The sequence below is a fragment of the Mobula hypostoma genome, chromosome 9, assembly GCF_963921235.1.
Source record: "Mobula hypostoma chromosome 9, sMobHyp1.1, whole genome shotgun sequence".
Classification (NCBI taxonomy): domain Eukaryota; kingdom Metazoa; phylum Chordata; class Chondrichthyes; order Myliobatiformes; family Myliobatidae; genus Mobula; species Mobula hypostoma.
Window position 1 is genome coordinate 66,252,078 of NC_086105.1, and position 20,563 is coordinate 66,272,640.

The window sequence follows — 20,563 nt, forward strand, 5'->3', positions numbered from 1 at the left end:
CTGTGAAGGAAAGGGGATGCCACCCAAATAAAGTTGGAGGGAGGGGAAGGAAGCATCATAGATTCAGGTCAATTACAGGTCAACAAGATTTAATAGTACTTGGTATGACTGCCAATTTATAATATTCTGGATTGCCTAGAGTGCAGACTATGTACATATACAGATTACGAAGTCAAGTGAAATTAGCTTGCAGATTTTTTAACACTAGTTAACATTTCTTAGCACTGCACCTAGTGAAAATAGAGGATTTTTTTTAATTGCCAAAAACACTACAATGTATTGTAATTTTTTAAATTAGATATCACTTGTGCACAAGTCTTCTACAGATTTAAAGTGCTATTGCTTGCTTTACTAACCAAATACAACAGCCAAGTTAACGCTCATCAACTATTACTATTAATTTGACAAAATTCGGGAGGACTTCAAATTATTGTTCATTCCAATGAATACTTTACCTGAACTTCATGGATGCCTGTGATTGCTCACCATTGTTAGGCCAGATCAAGGATGCTGAACAAATAATGTCCATTCCTGGGTATCTCCACTAAATCAGTAGCCATAATTTAAAACAATGTGATTGCATCCAACCACTGCCTTACACTTGCCAGGATTACTGCTATTACTTTGCCTTACACAATACAGAGACAGTAAAAAACAATTAAGTTCACATATTGTTACTAACAGACTATGGATACACCAAGTTATGATAATAAAATTGAACCCTTCATTGCCATGATGTGAATATCCCCAGTTATGTCCCATCCCTAGCTGCTTTTAAGCCAACGTTCTTTGATGCAAGCAATATTTGGGGTGGAAGTGCTCCCGTTATTTTGTTGAAGCTAACCAATCATACACTAAAATTCTAATAGCAGGTGGTCAGACATGGCAGTGCTTCAATCATCACACACATTTTTATTTTGAGGGGTTAAGATTCCAGCCAGATTTTCCCAAAATTCATATCAACTCGAGAATTACTAGGCTTTCTTAATGCCATTCTGGTCAGATACTGTCTTAATGGTGATCACCCTTGCAACATGCATATTGGAGAAGATGCATGCTCATACTTAAATTGAAGCTACAATGGTCAGGAACTGAATGATTCTGGGAAAGCAAACTGAGCAGTTTACTGGTGAATCCCATTTGACAGCACCATTTTATTGATGATTTGACAGTTGGCTACATCTGCCAGAAATGGCCCCAAGTTCCATACGCACATACTGGATTCTGTGGTTCAATACGAGAACACAAAGACATTCAACTCCCACTTCTGCTCCACCATCATTTAAACTGTCAACCTGAAATTTACCCCAATATTATTTTCCTGCACTAAATCCTTATTCTTCAATATCTTTAATATCCAATCTTTTTCTTGAAAAAAAACCTAAGAGCAATAGATGACAGTTATCAGATTCCAAAGGTTTAGAAATTTCTCGTCTTCCTCGAGGGGTGACTTGTTACTTTGAAACTGCTAACCTTGATGTTGGATACCCAAGTTAAGGGAAACATTCCTGCATTTATCCTATCGAGCCCTATGAGAACTTGGCAGGTTTCCATAGAATAACTATCATTCTTCTAAACTTGAGAGAATAAGCACAACCTGCCTAAACAATTTTTTCAGTGTTCACCAAGCTCTGTTAGTGCAGCAAGACACATGTATGACTGAGCAGACTCTTTATTAAAATCTTTTTTTTAAGTAAAGGCCAAAATACCATATGCCTTAATTGCTTGTTCAATCTACGAGTTAACTTTTCATGTGCATGGACACCCATGTTATCTGACAAAAATTTCAATGTCACTTTTGAAAACCTCATTTGTTTTTCTACTGAAGTAGATGAACTCACATTTTACATTCCATTTACCTGAAATGTGCCCAGTATTTTCATCACAACCCAACCTAAGCTCAGCTAACTTGAATACTTAATAATCCTCACTCAAATCAGATTGAGCATAAACAAGTGAAAATCTGCAAATGCTGAAAATCCAAGCAACACGCACAAAATGCTAGGGAACTCAGCAGGACAGGCAGCATCTGTAAAAGAGTATAGTCGACGTTTCGGGCTGAGACCCTTCATCTATACGCTACCTGGCCTGCTGAATTCCTCCAGCATTTTGTGTGTGTCACTCAGATTTAGACACTTTAAACCACCACTATGCTCAACTCGGGAGCCGCACACGCAGATGTCTAGGCGACTCGAGGGTGGCCCCAGCACCACACCCTGCAGTACCCAACCCAAATGGACGCACTTAGAACACTACAGAACAGAAAGACCCTTCAGACCATTTCATCTGCCCTGAATCATTAACCTGCCTAGTCCCAATGAAATGCACCCCTTATCCCTCCATACCCCTTCCATCAGGTACCTCGCCAAATTTGTCTTGAAAGTTGAAATCGACCCCACATACACCACTTGCTCCGGCAGCTCATTCCACACTCTCACCACCCTGAGTGAAGAGGATCCCCTTCATATTCCCATTGTATTTCAGCTTTCACCCGGAACCATGATCTCTAGTTGCAGTCTCACCCAATCTCAGTGGAAAAGGCTGCTTGCGTTTACCCTATCTATACCTCAATTTTGTATATCTCTATCAAATTTCCCCTCAATCTTCTATGCCCTAGAGGATGAAGTCCTAACCTATTCAACTTTCCCTATAACTCAGGTCAAGTCCCGGCAACATCACTGTAATATCTCCACGCTTTCAATCTTATTTACATATTTCCTGTAGATAGGTGACCAAAATTGCACACAATACTCCACATTAGACCTCACCAATGTCTTATACAATTTCAATATAACACCCCAATTCCTGTACTCAATATATTGTTGCAGGTCTTCAACTTATCAAGTACACTTTTGCCAGAAAACAACCTGTCCCAATCCACACAAGCCAGATCCTGATACCATCAAAATTGGCCTTTCTCCAATTTAGAATCTCACCCCACAGACCAGACCCATCTTATTTCATATTTACTTTGAAACTAATCACATTATGATCAAGAGATGGAAAATAACACATGAACTGCTGGAGGAACTCAGCAGGCCAGGCGGCAACCATGGAAAGGAGTAAACAGTTTACATTTCAGATTGAGACCCTTCATCAGGACTGTAGATGCAAAGTGTTTCCCTCTACAAGCTTCTGTCACCAGCCCAGTCTCGTTCACTAATCACAGATCAAGTATCGCACACTCTCTCGTTGGGACTTCTGTGCACTAAGGAAATGTTACTGAACACAAACTCTATCCCATCCGGTCCTTTTACAGTATGGGAGTCCCAGTCAATGTAGAAAATTAAATCACCCACTATAACAACCCTGCATTTCTTGCAAAACTCTGCAACCTCTCTACAAATTTGTTCTTCTAAATCCCATGGACTCTTGGGTGGTCTATAATATAATCCCATTAACGTGCTCAAACCTTTCTTATTCCTTAGTTCTACCTTAACGCCTTCAATATGCTACCAATTATTAATTTACTACTATATCTTTCAAAATGGTTTTCTAATCTCCTGTAGCCAATTCATATTTGAGTTTTTAAAATTCAGATAAGATTCTGAATAAACTGTCACTCTTAATATGTACATGGAATTCCATCACATGATCACACTTACCTAAAGCCTCCTTTAACAACAAAATAACCTTCTCCACACGTAACACTGTCTTTAGAAAATGTTCCCCTCAGTGGCTTGTCATTGACTTAGGAAATCATTTCTTTAAACCTTGAATTAATTCTCCCACTATTACTAATTTGATTAATCATTCTGTGCAGATTACAGTCCACTGTGATTCTTCATTACCCTTTGATATGTGCCTCTACCTTTCTTAGAAATAATATGCCCTCCCTTACCATTAGGGAGCCTGAAAACAACCCCCACCAATGTATTGTTTTTGCTGTTTCCAAACTGCTGCTGCTTCATTTTCCAAGCTATATTCCTTTTTCTTTTTTTTTTTAAAACCAGTGATTTCTCTTCCTTTTCCATTTTGTTAGTCTCTTCTAAAAGGTATCTTGGAATATTTATTACCAAGCTTGATCTCTTTGCATTCCAGACTGTACCCATCCCTTTCCGCCATGCAGTTATCAACCACCAAAGCTGTGCCCATTCAGACAAAGAACCATCTAAACCATCTTCTCTGCTCTAATGGATGTTCACTTTAGTATACATTGCTCCCTTCCCATTCTGGTCACTTATACCCATTTCATTTCCATATACCATCACCTTGTTCCTTAACTTTCCCCGACCCACCCTCCCAACTGCTACCAAAATTTGAGCCTCATCCCCACCCCAGCTATTTAAATTACCAGACCCATACATTCATTAAATACTAAACACAGTCAATTTACAGATTAAGTAGTTTCTGTGATTCAGATACTTACTTGTCAATGTCTGCCATCTTCAAAAGTTGTATCTGGGGAGGAAAAGGGAAAGTTCAATGTGATTTCAAAGTTACGGATTTTAACTGTTAATTTATCTATTTAAAGATACAGCATGGAATCAGCCCTTCTGCGCCAACAAATCTTGCCACCCAGTAACCCACCTACTTATCCCTAGCCTAAACACAGGATAACTTGCAATGACCAATTAACCTACCAACCAGTACGTCTTTGGAAAATGGGAGGAAACCGGACTACCTGCAGGAAACCCACGCAGTCTTGGGAAGAACGTACGAACTATTTAGAGACGGTGTTGATATTGAACTCCAATAATCAAAACTCTTAACTCTGAGTTGTAACTCACTACTACTCTACTATGGCACCTGTGTTCTCCTGAAAAATCAAGTTTATAGGTAAATCAAACACCAGAAATATAGCCCCTGAAAGATTCTCTGTAGCCATCTTTAGAGCTACAAATCATTAAAATATTCATCCTAAACTAAACAGAACTTGATCACAGTAAGCACCCCAGTAAGGAATTCTCAAATGTACACTTATTTTGGGCAAACAGACAAACTTTTAATAAGCTGCATACAACAGGATATCATTCCAGTTTTAAAGAGTAGCAAAGCAATTCCAGGTATAAACAGTTAAGTTAGTGCGAAATACAAAACTAAAATACAGAAGTGACAAGGAGGATAGTATGGTAGACATGTGCCAACTAAAAATCTTACCAGTTGCAGTATCAGTTTTCACAACTGGAGGGCACTATAATACATTCTTGCAGTGCAAAAATCCGTATACCATTTTAAACTGCCAAATTCGAATCAGATTATTGAATTATTCTGAAAAGTGACTGAAATGTATCATAAATAAACCAAATATGTAACTAGTGCATCAAAAACATGAATTTTGTTGCTCTTCATATGAAAAACAATTGCAAATAATGGGACATGTGGCAAGACAGACAATCATTGCTCTTAATCACCATAAATTTAGATCCAAGGGTCAGGGACTGTAAAATTATCTTCAGCCACAATTTCACAGCAGTGTTGCTTTCTACTTTTCCTGCAGAGACAATTACTACACTTCAGTAATTCACTGACCATTAGCCAAAAGTTACATCAACAGCCATTCAAAAGTAGAATAGACTTGCAAGCTAAATGCTGACTCCTGATGTCAAAGCACTTTAATCCAGTGTATCACTACCACTTTACTTGCTTAATTTCCCAGCAGAGAATGGAAACTAGACCATGCAGAACGCACCAACTTCATCCATCTCCTTGAGCCAGTGAGCACAAATGAAAGCCCCTTAATTTTTTTTGTATTATCTCCAGCCTGTCATCTAATAAAACTCTGCGTCCACAAGAGATTTAAAATACGAGATTTGTGACTGCTTCAAGTCAGATTTCCATGTGTCACAAAGATACCTGCATTAGCATACCTGTTTGATGACAGATTTCACTATTTGTCAACAGCCACATGATCTCAACCTATAAATAAGAGATTCTGCAGCTGCAACAAAGCTCAGTTTTTACTTCATCCCCTCCCCCCCCCACCTCGTATTAACTCACCTGCCAGCTTGTACACCACCTCTCTGCCCCACCTTGTTCTGGCTTCTTTTCCCTTCCTTTCCAGTGTTGAAAAAGGCACCCTGCCTGAAACATCCAACTGTTTCTTCATCTCCATAAATACTGCCTAACACTGCATTTCTCCAGGTGTTGCTGAGTCAAAAATGTACAGCACAGAAATAAGTCCTTTGAGGTCCATTAGCCCATGCCAAACCACTTTAACTGCTTAGTCCTAGTAATCTGCACACAGACCATAGCCCTCCATTCCGCACCCCTCCCCACACATATCTGTCCAATCTTCTCTTAAAATTGAAATCAAACTCCCATGCACCACTTGTGCTGGCAGCTCGTTCCACTCTCACAACCCTCAGTCAAGATTCCTCTTAAACATTTCACTTTTCACACTTAACTCAAGATCTCTAGCTGTAGTCCCACCTAATCTCAGTGGGTGCCTGCTTGCATATACCCTACTTATCCCCTTCAATTTTGTACACCTCTATCAAGTCTCCACCTTCAGTCTACAACACACATAAAAGTTGCTGGTGAACGCAGCAAGCCAGGCAGCATCTCTAGGAAGAGGTGCAGTCAACGTTTCAGGCCGAGACCCTTCGTCAGGACTTTGTTTGTTGTTTGTCCACCTTCAGTCTTCCATGTTCCAAGGAATAAAGTCCTATCCTATTGAAGCTTTCCTTATAACTCAGGTCCTCTAGTCCCAACAACATTCTTGTAAATTCTCTGTACTCTTCAATCTTAGTGTCTGTAGGTAGGTGACCAAAACTACACACAATACTCCAAATTAGGCCTCACCAACATCTTAAAACTTCAACATAACATCCCCTTTCCTGTACTCAATATTTTGATTTATGAAGGCCAACGTGCCAAAAACTTTCTTTATGACCTTCATGATCTCAATCTCCCCTTTGAATGGTAATTTTATATTTCAAAATAAAGGTGCTGAATTTCATCAGTTTTTATACTGGTCAAGCTAGAAAGTGCATAGAAGGATCCTAGGTCTTGAAGTATTGTCAAGGTACCAGCAAGCTTTCCTGGTATCCTGAACAATTTCAAACCTCACAAGACCTCTTGGCATAATCCAAAGAAATTTTCCCTATAACTTTCCTGTTCCTGATCTACTGAATGATGAACTCTTCAAACTGATCTATTCTGCAATGTCAGCCACATGAAATGGTCTAAGAATTGAACCATCTTCTTTACCCGCTGCTGCTTGTAGTTATACTTGCATCTAATGCAGTGAAGTAACCCAACATTGTACCCAACCCAACACCCAAAGTTGTATTTAACCTTAATTCATGCCATGTATCAAAACATTTATTCAGTTAAAACTGGCATATTAATCAGCCTGAGCCACCGCAAAGTAATAAACACACACAGCGTCTCATATTCTCCCCTGTATCTTCAGAAATATACTGAGGATTTTCATCTTGAATTCTGGTGAGAACTGGTCAGTTTGCACATCCCTGGAAGTCTTAACATACCAATTAAAGACTGATGTTTTACAACTTTAAAAGTACGTGGCACTGAAACTGAAGTTAAGGCACAAAGCCTTTATCACCACATCTCTTATATGGACAAATTATTCAAGAGATTCAGTACTAAAATCCAACATTTCATATTTACCATTTGCATCTATTCATCCAAATAACAAATAATTAAACTTTCACTATTAAAGAACAATTAAAACCTTGCTGGGGACTCAACTGTAGTCACAAACCTTGATATACCTTTATCTGGAACAGTTTGTCTTGCATCCTATCTGTGCACAAAAATGAAGATTTACAGAAGGTAGGTTTCAAGTGTTGGTTCTCAGTGTCCCCCTCATTAAGTGTTGGTTCTCAGCCTCATTAATTGCACCATTTTGTATTTTTCACCGTCCCATTTCAACATTAGCCTTCAACTGCCAATTCTCTAAAACATAGTTGTGGCTACGTTCAATACTTTAGGAACAAAGATAAGCCCATGTACAACTGTTCTCTATGTACAGGTGGTGATGACCCATCTTCTAGCACTACTAGTTCTACTGATGGAGGATTAACCTCACCTCCCACAATGAAGTTGGTTGGGAATTCCGGGTTTTAGACCCAGTGACAATGAATAGTGAAATACTTACAAGTCAGGACAGTATACAATTTGTCACGTGACAATACATTCCCATGCACTTGCTGAACTGATTTTATTAGCAGAAGCTGCAGTTTGGGAGATAACAAAACAGCAACTGAAGTACACCACAATGCCTGCAAATTTGAGAAAAATTCAAAGCTAAAACATCTACAAAGAAAAAGTCAAATTCCACTAAATTTGACTATATTTCTGTATCAAAAGCTCATGCTTGGCTTGCTAATTGTCTGCCGAACTACGTACACATATGCTAGTTTTTAGGTGAGTTTTAGGAACGTTTGCCAGATTTTTGAACCATTCCTCTTCTGCATATTTTTTTTAAACTGTAACCTATCTTTTATCTTGCACATTACTGCCACAAAACAACAAATTCCCCGACATACGTCAACGACAATAAACCTGACTCTGAAACAACTCAAACCCAAAGCAATTCTCTTAAGCAAGACCTCTTGGCAGGTCAATAGATGGAAAAGCCAAATATCATGAATGATTCTTCTCTCCCATGTACCATTAAAGATGGATCAAACTTTGTCTCACCACCAGTTTTCTCTTTTTCAAATTAGCCTTCAAATTTCCATTAGGCAACTAAACTGCCAGCCCTCAATGACACAGTTTTTCTTTAAACCACAGAAGTCTATATTTGTATAACCTATGCCAATTCACCAATGAGAAACAGGAGCAGGAGAAACTCATTCGGCCCATCGAGCCTGCTCCGCCATTCAATAAGATCATGGCTAATCTGGCCAAGGACTCATCTACACCTACCTACCTGCTTTTTCCTCCACAACCTTTAATTCCCCGACTATTCAAAAATCTATCCAACAAATAAATCCTCTGAAATGATTCGTTTCAAGTGAGTGATCCGACATATCCTTACACAGGTAAGAGGACTTATGAATCTGATCTCAATGGCGAAATACTATTTTATTGAGTTGCTTGAAAATTAGTGACTTTCAAATTCTGGGCAATTGCAAAAACAGGATGATTCAACCAAAATCAAGAATGAAAAATAATCAAGCCTACCTGCCAACACCACAACATAGTAACATTCACGAATAAGCTGAACGTGCTTTGTTGGAATATACCACCATCAGTAATAACTGAGATTGCGAACTTTCAATAGCTTCTTCCATTCAAGTCCAACCCTTAATGTTCAGCCTGTCAATCCAGTCAACAACCTCTTAACTGAAGTCACCTCCTGAAACAGATCCTACAGAGTCTGTCATCGTCACAAATACACTTCTACAATCTTCATTTGTGCAGTCACAAAGGTAAGATTATAGAAAAACACTATAGATTCCACTGTAGGTCGTCTACTGTTTTTGAGGGAGGTATCCAGATACCTCTACTAGATTCTAAAGTAACAATTTTTGTGTAACAGACACACTTCTATTCCTCAAAGCAACCTATATAACCATCCCCCTGCATTCTACAGGTTCCCTTGTCCATTTGCTCCTCCTCGCTAATCTCCCTCCCAGCATTTATTCCTGCAAGCAGCATAGGTGCTACACCTGCACATTCACCTCCTCCCTCACATCCATCCAGGGCCCCAAATAAGTCTTTCCAAGTGAGGCAACATACCCTCTTCAAACCTACTGGGGTCATCTATTGTGTCCAGTGCTTCTAATGCAGCCTCTACATCAGTGATATGTCATAAATTGGGGGACCACTTCGAACACCCCTACTCCATCCACCAAAAGCGGAGCTTCCTGGTGGCCAAGCATTTTAATTCCAATTTCCAATCCCATTCCAACATGTTGGTCCATGGCCTCCTCTTATGCAGGATGAGACCACCCTCAAGAGTGGAAGAGCAACACCTTATTTCCAGGTTAAAAAGAAGTTCCCTCCCCCCCCCTTCAATTTTCTACCTGCACCTTTTACCTTTCCTACCTATCATTCCCCTTGCCCCTTCTCCTACTCTATTAAGATTCCTTCTTCTCCAGTCCTCCAGCTTTCCCACCCACCTAGCTTTACCAAACACCTTCCAGCTAGCCTCCTTCCCCTTCCCTCACCTTTTTATTCCCCTTTCCTCTCCAGTCCTGAAGAAGGGTCTCGGCCCAAAATTTGCCATTGTTTATTGTTTATTCACCACCTGTGGGGATCCCCCCAGCATTTTGTGTGTGTTGCGATATAATACTAAATGTTTTTGTTTTGCTAACCCATGCATGGCTATCTTACAGAGGACATGAATCATGACATTGAGTAAGTAACGCAATGTGGACCAACACCAGTAGCTGATGGATGGCCACGAAAATTACATTTGCCTTGTGACTGCATAATCATGAGGCACCGTTGTACTATTGCAATGTGGATTTAACAGGTGATCATTAGAAGGCAATGATTGATAGGCTAAGCAAGCTAGGACTTCTCTCTTTGGAGCAATGGAGGACAAGAGGCGAGTCCTCCCAAAACTAATTGATAAGCTCAGACCTTGGACTTAATAGCTCCTTGTGCAGCTGGATCCTGGATTTCCTCACTTGCAGACCTCAGTCAGTTTAGATTGACAAAATCATCTCCACCACAATCGCCACCAGATCGTGCTTGCCCCCCCCCCATTCTACTTGCTTTATGCTTATGATTGTGTGGCTAAAGCTCTGCTCCAATGCCATATTCAAGTTTGCTGACGACAATACTGTCATAGACCAAATCCAAGGTGGTGATGGATCAGCATATGAGAGAGACTGAAAATCTGGCTGATTGGTGTCATAACTCTTACCCAATGTCAGCAAAACCAAGGAGCTTATTATAGACTTCAGAAGGGAAAAACCAGCTAGTCCTCACCAGAGGATCAGAGGTGAAGTTTAGCAGTTTTAAATTCCTAGGTATTATTATTTCAGAGGATTGTCCTGTGCAAGTGCAATTACGAAGAAAGCATGACAGCGCCTCTACTTCCTCAGGAGTTTTCAGTGATGCAGCATGGCATCTAAAACTTTGACAAACTTCCATAGATGGTGTAGTGGAAAATATACTGACTGGCTGCATTACAGCCTGGTATGGAAACACCAATGCCTTTGAACAGAAAATACTACAAAAAGTAGTGTAATCAGCTCGGTCCATCATAGGTAAAACCCTCCTAGCTACTGAGCACATCTACATGAAACACTTGTAGGAAAGCTGTAACAAGAGAAAATCTGCAGATGCTGAAAATTCAAGCAACACACACAAAATGCTAGAGAAACTCAGCAGACCAGGCAGCATCTATGGGAAAAAAAGTACAGTTGACGTTTTGGGTCAAAACCCTTCAGCAGGACTCAGATAGGAAGGAAAGCAGTGTTCATCATCAGGGACACACACCACCCAGAATATGCTCTCTTCTTGTTGCTACCATCAGGAAGGTAGGAGACCCCCCCCCTCCCTGCCCCCCAGACTCACCACCAGGTTCAGGAACCATCAATACCCCTCAACCATCAGGTTCTTGAACCAAAGCAAATAATTTCACTTGCCCCATCATTTGAAATGCTCCCACAACCAGAGGACTCACTTTCCATAAGACCATAAGACACTGGAGCAGAATTAGGCCATCTGGCTCATCGAGTCTGCTCGCCATTCAATCCTTTTTTTTTCTCCTCAACCCATTCCCGGCCTTCTCCCCATAACCATTGATGCCATGTCCAATCAAGAACCTATCAATCTCAACCTTAAATACACACAATGGCCTGCCCTCCACAGCTGCATGTGGCAACGAATTCCACAAATTCACCATCCTTTGGCTAAAGAAATTTCTCCGCATCTGTTTTGAGAGGGGGTCCCTCTATCCTGAGGCTGTGATCCTCTGGTGAACACTAGCTGGTTTTTCCCTTCTGAAGTCTATACAAGCTCCTTGGTCTTGCTAGCATTGGATAAGAGTTCTAACACCAATCAGCCAGATTTTCAGTCTCTCACATCTACTCTGTCTAGGCCTTTAAACATTCCAAAGGTTTCAATGAGATCCCCCCACTCCATCCTTCTGAATTCCAGTGAGTACAGACCTAGAACCAAACATTCCTCATATTACCAGATTGATTCCTGGGATGGCAGGTCTTTCATATGAAGAAAGACTGGATGAACTGGGCTTGTACTCGTTGGAATTTAGAAGATTGAGGGGGGATCTGATTGAAACGTATAAGATCCTAAAGGGATTGGACAGGCTAGATGCAGGAAGATTGTTCCCGATGTTGGGGAGGTCCAGAACGAGGGGTCACAGTTTGAGGATAGAGGGGAAGCCTTTTAGGACCGAGATTAGGAAAAACTTCTTCACACAGAGAGTGGTGAATCTGTGGAATTCTCTGCCACAGCAAACTGTTGAGGCCAGTTCATTAGCTATGTTTAAAAGGAAGTTAGATATGGCCCTTGTGGCTACAGGGGTCAGGGGGTATGGAGGGAAGGCTGGGTTCTGAGTTGGATGATCAGCCATGATCATAATAAATGGCGGTGCAGGCTCGAAGGGCCGAATGGCCTACTCCTGCACCTATTTTCTATGTTTCTATGTTTCTATGATAACCCTTTCAAGGACTTCAAGGATCTCATTTATTTATTATTTCCTCTTTGTTGTCGTCTGCACTCTGGTTGAGCACCCTAGTTGGGCAGTCTGCCATTGATTCTGTTATGTCTATTAATCTATAGATTTAGAGTATGCCCACAAGAAAATGAATCTCAAAGATGTATGTGGTGACATACACACTTTTGATAAAATTTACTTTGAACTTTGAATGTTTGTGTACAAGAGGCACAGATCAGGTGGATAGCCAGAGACTCTTTCCCCAGGGCAAAAGTGGTTAATTTAAGGTGGCAACATTTTAAGGCGACTGAAGGGAAGTATAGAAGGATTGCCAAAGATAGGTTTTAACTATTTTTAATCAACAGTGGTGCATGGGTAGAACCCCCTGCCGGGGAGTCAGTAGAGGCAGATATATTAGGAATATGCAAGAAACTCTTAGATAGCCACATAAATGATAGACAAATGGAAGCCTATGAAGGAGTGAAAGATTATGAAAAGTATGACATAATGGGCTGAAGGGTCTGTACTGTGCTGTAGTGTTCTATGTTCTATAATGTAGTTTCCTAGCCAGTGATTTAAAAAAAAACACTGCATTTCATCAAAAGGAACCCAATGGTAGGGTTAATTATAAAATTATTGATGTCATATTGGTGACCATTTTCCAATGGGTCATTTTGCATAACAGCTACAATTGCAAAGTAAAGAGTAAATGGATAGGATGAAAATATTGCATTTCAATAAAACCACACAAACAAGGTCAATCATTGATGGATGAAATTTATTACCTTCAATGTACCAGCATAGCCCTTGACTATAAGTATTAAGACCCCAAAACTAGCACTATATGCATTGTGCTAAATCTCTGCCCTTCCATATACTTCTGAGACACATCACCTGTAAAATAGCACTTGAAAAGGTAATATTGTGGTGTCTGCAATATCTTCCAAATCCACTCACAGGATAAGCCAATGCCAAGCATTCCCTACTAGGCCAAGATACCCAGCAATGAATCTTTATTTACGCTTAGCACCAAAAAGTAGGGTACAGTCATATACCCAACATTAGACTCACGTAACATCAGAAGTCCAAGTCAGCGCAAGAGATTATCAGGTCGGCATAGAAAATGATTCCAAATATTTCTTAAAGTGGGAAGCCATGGTCCATAACCACTCAAAATCGAGCAACAACATTTGTGACGTTATGAGAAACTAGAATCCATCTGTCTGAGCCACAAAGTCGTCCAGCATAAATGACAGGAGTCCACCACTAATCCTGACCCACTCAGGGAAGAATCTACAGTGCCCAACACCACTTCTTCAGTACCCCAAAATCTGAATTACTGGAGTGAGACTGCCTAAGTGAAAGCCGTAGAGCTACAAGAGCTGCTGGACAGGAAAAACAAAAAGATGCAGTTACCAGGTTTTTTTCTGCATTTACAAAGTTACAATGACACTAATTATGCTTATATGTACTCAATGATTTAGAGGCAAAATATTACTTCATCTTCATGACATGTGCCCCAACCAACAGGTACGCTAAACGAGGAAAACAAGTTTCACATGGTACGATTCTTAAACGTTCCCCCACCCCACCCCCCCAAATTCTCCTCTTCCCAAGACAGTGGCTATTCCTTGAAATTAAGTTCATCATTCTGAAGTTGGCAAATTGGGACTACCTTAGAATGTACTGAATGAATAGATGTTATTGTAGCTTTAAAACTCCAGCCTCAGATAATTAATAGGATGCAAGAATGACCAGTTGATTTTTTTTAAACCAAAGTAAAAGCAATAATATGTTTCTCTGTAACACTGCAAAGCTCACCATATGTCTTTTTGTTTAAAACTATAGATCACAAAATGAGCACTACCAATCATCCTTGAAGTAGTAGCTTCTCTTGCTTGGGTAGTCATCTTTCTTGTTTAGTTAAATACTTGAACACAAGGACACACAGTTGCATTTGATTGTTGCCCTCAAGTATATGTACTGTACATTCCAACAGAGTGTACAACAGGGACAGAATTTCTTCTCCATATTGTCAACACCAAATGGATTGTTGGTCTAATGCTGTAACACTTGCTAAAACCAGGGAATGAAACAGACAAGGTATGAACTACAGACCTTACTCTGCATTCCTTGGTTACTCAATAAGCTTAGACCCACCAGGGAGGCCACAGGGTTTTCAAAGGTTTAAAAATATGACCATAAAAATATTGCACAAATACCAAATTATGAGAATGGAATTAAAAACTTCCCCAAAAATTTACAGTAGCACAGAGTATACCCCACCACCCTGCCAAATAAGAGGTAGAACAATTTCAAAAAGGACAATAAATTAAATACACTTTATGCCAGGAATTAGCAAAAAAAATCCAGCTGAAAAATAAAAGGATAAATTTATAAAAATCCAACTTGTTCCCAAGAAAACTGTTGTTAAACAGTTGTTAAAATTATTTTCTTTCCAAGACTGAAAAGAAAATTTTTTTTAAATAATGATGTTAATTTAGATGAAACAAAAACAAGCTGCAATTTAGAAATCACTAAAAACTACTGATAATTTTGAATATAGACAAAATGTCCATTTTGAAATCAAGATATGCAACCTTCTAGGTCCAATCCCAGTTTACTATAGGTTTATCTTCATCAGCTGATTACATGTTACAGACCCACAAAATGTTGACTAGGCCACACTTGGGAATGTTGCATACAGTTGTTTGCTACAGTATAGGAAAAATGTGATTAAGCTTGAGGGCCCAGAAAAGATTCACAAGAACATTGCCTAGAATGGAGGGCTTGAGAATGGATAGTCTGGATTTTAGGAAAGGAGGCTGATAGGTGACCTGATAGAGATAATGTAAAATTATGAGAGACATGCATACAAGTCCAGGGAGTCTTTTGCATTGATTGGAGTGCTTAAAACTAGAGGACATGACCTTCAGGGAGGGAGGAAATTTAAAAGGGATGTAAAGGGTATTCCCCCCCCACACACACACAAAATAGTTGACATCTGGAATGAACTGTAGTGGAGGTGGTGGAGGCAGGAATATAAAAAACACTTCAGACACATGGACAGGTATTAGAATGAATGTGACAGAAGATCATAGAATTAATACAGGCAATCAACAGAACTGTGGTGGGCCAAAGGGCCTGATTACATACTATCCAATTCTAGGGCTCTAAATTTTCCAAGCCAATAAACTCAATCTTTTCTGACTCTTCATAACAGCAGTCAGTTGCACAAGTCCACAGCACTGTGCTACAGATTTCTCCATCTACAGTACCAGTGACAAAGGGCAAAATGACTGCTAATTCAGTGAAGTACAATGTCGTGGACTAGCTACTTAGGTTCTCCCAGCTAAAGGATTTTATTGTGCACATGCTTTCTGGAAAAACAATTTTATGGGTCCAACACAAGGTGCTGAAGAACTCAGCAGGTCAGGCACCTAGGGAATAAGACAGCTGATGTCTTAGGTCAAAACAATCCTGACCCCGTTGAGTTCCTCTAGCACCTTTTGTGTTGCTCCAGGCCAGCATCTGTAGTCACTTGTCTCAAATGTACAGGTCCAACTGTTTCTGGGGAAAAAATACGATTTCCTATCAAGGACCAACTCTGTTAATGTTGCATCTTATGTGCTAATTAAAAGTGTCAGATTCCTATAGCAGTCAGTGAACTCTGAACACATGCTGCCCACACACCTATTATATTAGCCCCAACTAATCCCATTTTGTTCTCTCATATTCTCACAAGCACCCCCCCACCGCACATCCAGCAAATTACAGTAGTGGCAATTTAATGTAGTGAATTAACCAATTCTACTTCGGGATGTGAGAAAACATTAAGACCTGGACAAAACTCACATGGTCATAAGAATGTACAAACTCCACATAGTACCATAGCAGAAAAGGATTGAATTTGGATCACCAAAGTATAATTGCAAAGGTACTTACTAGACAATGAAAGAGCTTCATCTCAGCAATTCCCCTATTGTCTGTCTTTCCCAACTAAGCAATAAAATATGTTATGCTGTTCAGTCAAAATATAAAAGGACAAAAGGATCTAAAAGTGCAGAGTTCTGGATCATGACAACTCAGGGAGAAAGTGTTTTGTTATTGACAGTTCATTTGTTTTGATCAAATATCGTAACTAGTCATGATTCCATAAGCGTTGAGATGTACCACACATTAATTTGCTTATAATGTTAATTGGCTAAAATACTAGAACTTCTGATTACAAACACTATACCATGGAATCCTTACAAACTATAACTACTAAAGCAGATTTTGTCCCTCTAAACCAGGGGTAGGCAACCTTAAACACAAATGATTTTCTAGCACGCATTATTATTAATTTGAGGCCAAACATAACTAGATGTATTTAAATGGATAATTCCCATATTTCAAGTTTTTATAGCATTTTTCTGGCCCACCGTCCACTCATTAATACGCAATCCAGCCCACAGAGGCAAAAAGGTTGCCAACCACTGCTCTAAACCAAGTGTTCCCAACCTGGGGCCATGGCCCCCTCAATTAATGGTAGGGGTCCATGGCATAAAAAAAGGTTGGGAACCCCTGCTCCAAATCCTCAACTCACTAAAAACCTCAACAATCAGCCTATATCATAGATTAAAAGCTGGATAGCAGGATTTTTTTTTTTAAAAGATTGAGAGATGTAGAGTGTAAAGGACATATCCCAAGACTTGAGGGACTCAGTTTTAGAAAGGTTGAACAGGCTATTCATAGAATATGGGGCAATCTGGAATTGCGTAGAGAATCAAGAACTGGTTTAACGTCAAAGAAACCTGAGGGGCAGTTTTTTTTTTAAAAGCCAAAGAGTAATCATTTATGGAATGAGCTGTCAAGAGGAAGAATGACAACATTCAAAAAGTGCTGTAACAGGTTGGTAGGAAATGTTTCTCAATGTGGACCAAACTCAGGGAAACGGGACTGGCTCAGATGGGTACCTTGGTCAGCATAGACTGATTGTGCCAAAGGGCATGTATCTATGCTGTATGACATTTTTACAAAACCAAATCACGTGGGAAAATTTAATCAGTTGAATCTTGATTAAAGCAACCTATGATTTAGAAAAACATTTATATCTGGTTAACACTCCAATTAATGACAATTTTCAAATAGATGATAAAAACATCATATACTTTGCATTCCATAAATCAAAGTTGTAAATTTCAAACTGACAACATTAAGTGAACACGGTGTTAATCATATTAATTCTCACCCATCAGACTGTTGGGCAACCCAAACATGCAGGCTTATGGGAACCAGTGCCTGAGGTGTTCTAACTAGACAAGGTTTGAAGTTAACCACAAGAAATTCTGCAGATATTGTTAATTGAAAGCAACACACACAAAATGCTGGAGGAACTCAGCAGGTTAGGCAGCATCAATGGAAATGAATAAACAGTTAACGTTTTGGGCCAAGACCCTTCTTTGGAATTGGAAAGGGAGAAGATGCCAGAATAAAAAGGTGGGGGAGGGGAAGGAGGACAAGCTAAAAGTTGACAGGTGAAGCCAGGTGGGTGGAAAGGGTAAAGGGCTGGAGAGGAAAGAATAGAAGAGAGTGGCCCATAAGAGAAAGGGAAGGAGGTGGAGACACGGGGAGTTGATAGGCAGATGTGAAGAGGTAAGAGGCCAGAGTGGGGATCAGAAGAGAGAAGGGAACAAGTTTTTTTAACTAGGATAAATCAATGCTAAGGGTTGATGTTACAAAGGATGCAGTTGACAAGTTACTGTCATATTCGAGTTACATTTAGACCCTTTCTCACACTAGATTGCCGCACCAAGTGTGGGAAGCCATCGGCTAGTATCCGGTTGAGATGCTGAGCGGTAAAAGAATAAAGGTTGTCTCCGGCAGATCTCGGGGTGGGTGGGGGTGCCAGCGGCCTAGGCCGCCGCCAGATGACACGACATGCGAGCTTTCACAGACAGAGCCTGGGGTTGCGACAGGACAAGTAGAACAAAAGCGAAATAGTGGAACCGAGCCGCCGGCCGCCGAGCCGAGGTCCTTTCCCCTTTAATACCACTAACACCCGGTTCGGGAGCTCCACCACGTGTTGCTGGGGTAAGTGTGGAGAAGGTGAATGGCTCCCCCTCCCCAGTCCATATTACCAGCGGCCGGGAAATGTGTAAGAAGGGGTGGGGGGGGAGAAAAGAGGTGGTGCTTACGCGGCGGCGTGATGGAGGGAAGTGCGACACAGTCGGGTAGTCGAGGCCCAGGAGAGTGCGGGGGTGGGGGTGACGCATTCCCGCCACGCCAACCCCCAACGCCCCACGGCCTAACCGACCACTTCCCATCGCCTCACCCCCATCCCTGACAGGCCATGCAGCACCGCTCTCTCCCCGACACACACGTGCTCTCCCGGGTGAGGAGAGGGAAGAGCGGTGTGGAGGAACCTGGAGCGGAGGTCGGGGCCTGCTCCATTCCGCAACTTCTCCCCCCTCCCAAATCCCCCTCAAAGGGGTCTCTCCCTCCCAAAACCCTCGACGGGTCTCTTCCCCTCCCCAGCCACCGCCCCCATTTTTCAACACTGAGCCTATCGGACGCCCAGTTTCTCCTCTGATTGTACCCCAGGTAGGGGTGGTCGGGTGAGGGGCTTCGGATCCCGGCGCTCCCCGACCGCCGCTTACCGGACGCACGGCTCCTGCGGCGCGAGCTGCTCTCCGATGGCGCTAAAGGAAGAAGAGCGTGCCAATTGGCTGGATATAACCACGAGGGGAACGCGCGCACCACAGTCCCGCCCCGTCTACTCCTGGCTCTCCTTAGGCGCTGCGCCTGCGCACCTCACGGCTCTCCCCTCTCCCCATCTCCCCGGCTCCTTGACCGCCGCGCATGCGCGGCCCTCCGGCCGGACCACAGCGCTGATGAAGCTGCAGCCCTCCGTGCGCGCGCCGTCTCCAGCCCGCGCTCCGCTCCTTCGGGGGGCGGCGTGCAAGCTGTCAATCAAAGCGCCTGTCAGAACTCATTCATAATTCCCGTGTTCATTGTTCGCGAGGTCTGTCTTTAACTGCGCCCTATTCAGGTGGGCTTGTAATGGAGCACAAATTACCTTCACGTAAAATTCAGATCGAAGCCTGCCTTGTTATTATTCTGGGAATATTGCACAGACCTGATGGCACTGAGGAGGCAATACCTATTTAGATCAGGAAATTTACCCCGAACCCGGTCCTTATATTTCCACCACGTAAATGGTTTTCACTGAGTAAATACGGAGGATGTGCTTGTACTCGCCACAGGGTCAGGAACCAGAGCAAGTTCAAAGTTATTGACAAAAGAGAGAGAAATATGAGAAGGCGTTTGTTTATGAATGCAGGGAAGTATGATGTTCTAAGAAGGCATTGTTCGAGAATCAATGATGATTTCCAAAAGGGAGTTTACACTGTGATTGCAAAGTCAAAGAAAAAAATATTACAGTATTATCATTTTCATTTTCTTGCGGGCACCTACAGGAAATAAAGTTAAAAAAGAATCATGGAACACTAAGAATGACAACATCCAATGTGCAAAAGAAAGACAAGTTGTTCAAATCAAAATTAATAATGTCCTGAAAGGTGCAATGATTGATTTAGTATAGGAGAGGCTTTGGAGAAGGTGAAGGGTAAGTGAGACCAGTTAGAGCCAGCACAGATACAATAGGCAAAGAGCATCCTGTTTATTTTTTAAAGAAAATTTGATTTTTATTGGTATATCTATATAAAGATAATAAGAAATATATATATTACTTGTTATAATTTATAATTCCTTTATACATTGCATCGTGCTACTGCTGCAAAACAACAAATTTCACAATATATGTCAGTGATATTAAACCTGATTCTGATTCTGTTTATACAGATCAGATCATTACACAGAGCATTGAGCTAGAATAAGGTAAAATAAACTTGTAAAAGCTACCAAAAAAGTGCAGTGCAGGTAAACAATAAAGTGCAATATCATAAGGAGGTAGATTGCGAGGTCGAGAGTCCATCTTATCATTCAAGTCTAATAACAGTGGTATAGAAG

At 41.1% G+C, this 20,563-nt stretch overlaps 1 protein-coding gene across 6 annotated transcripts in view; it reads right to left on the minus strand.

Annotated features, from left to right (window-relative positions):
• Positions 1-19,315, minus strand: part of nap1l1 (nucleosome assembly protein 1-like 1) — a 77,430-nt gene extending 58,115 nt beyond the window's left edge. For all 6 annotated transcript variants that reach the window (XM_063058439.1, XM_063058437.1, XM_063058438.1 and 3 more), the window contains exons 1-2: positions 19,192-19,315; positions 4,370-4,401 (exon numbers count right to left, since the gene is read on the minus strand). In XM_063058439.1, coding sequence (XP_062914509.1) covers positions 4,370-4,386 — 17 coding nt within the window. In that variant the 5' untranslated portion in view covers positions 4,387-4,401; positions 19,192-19,315. The remainder of the gene's footprint in view (positions 1-4,369; positions 4,402-19,191) is intronic.
• Positions 19,316-20,563: the final 1,248 nt, after the last annotated feature.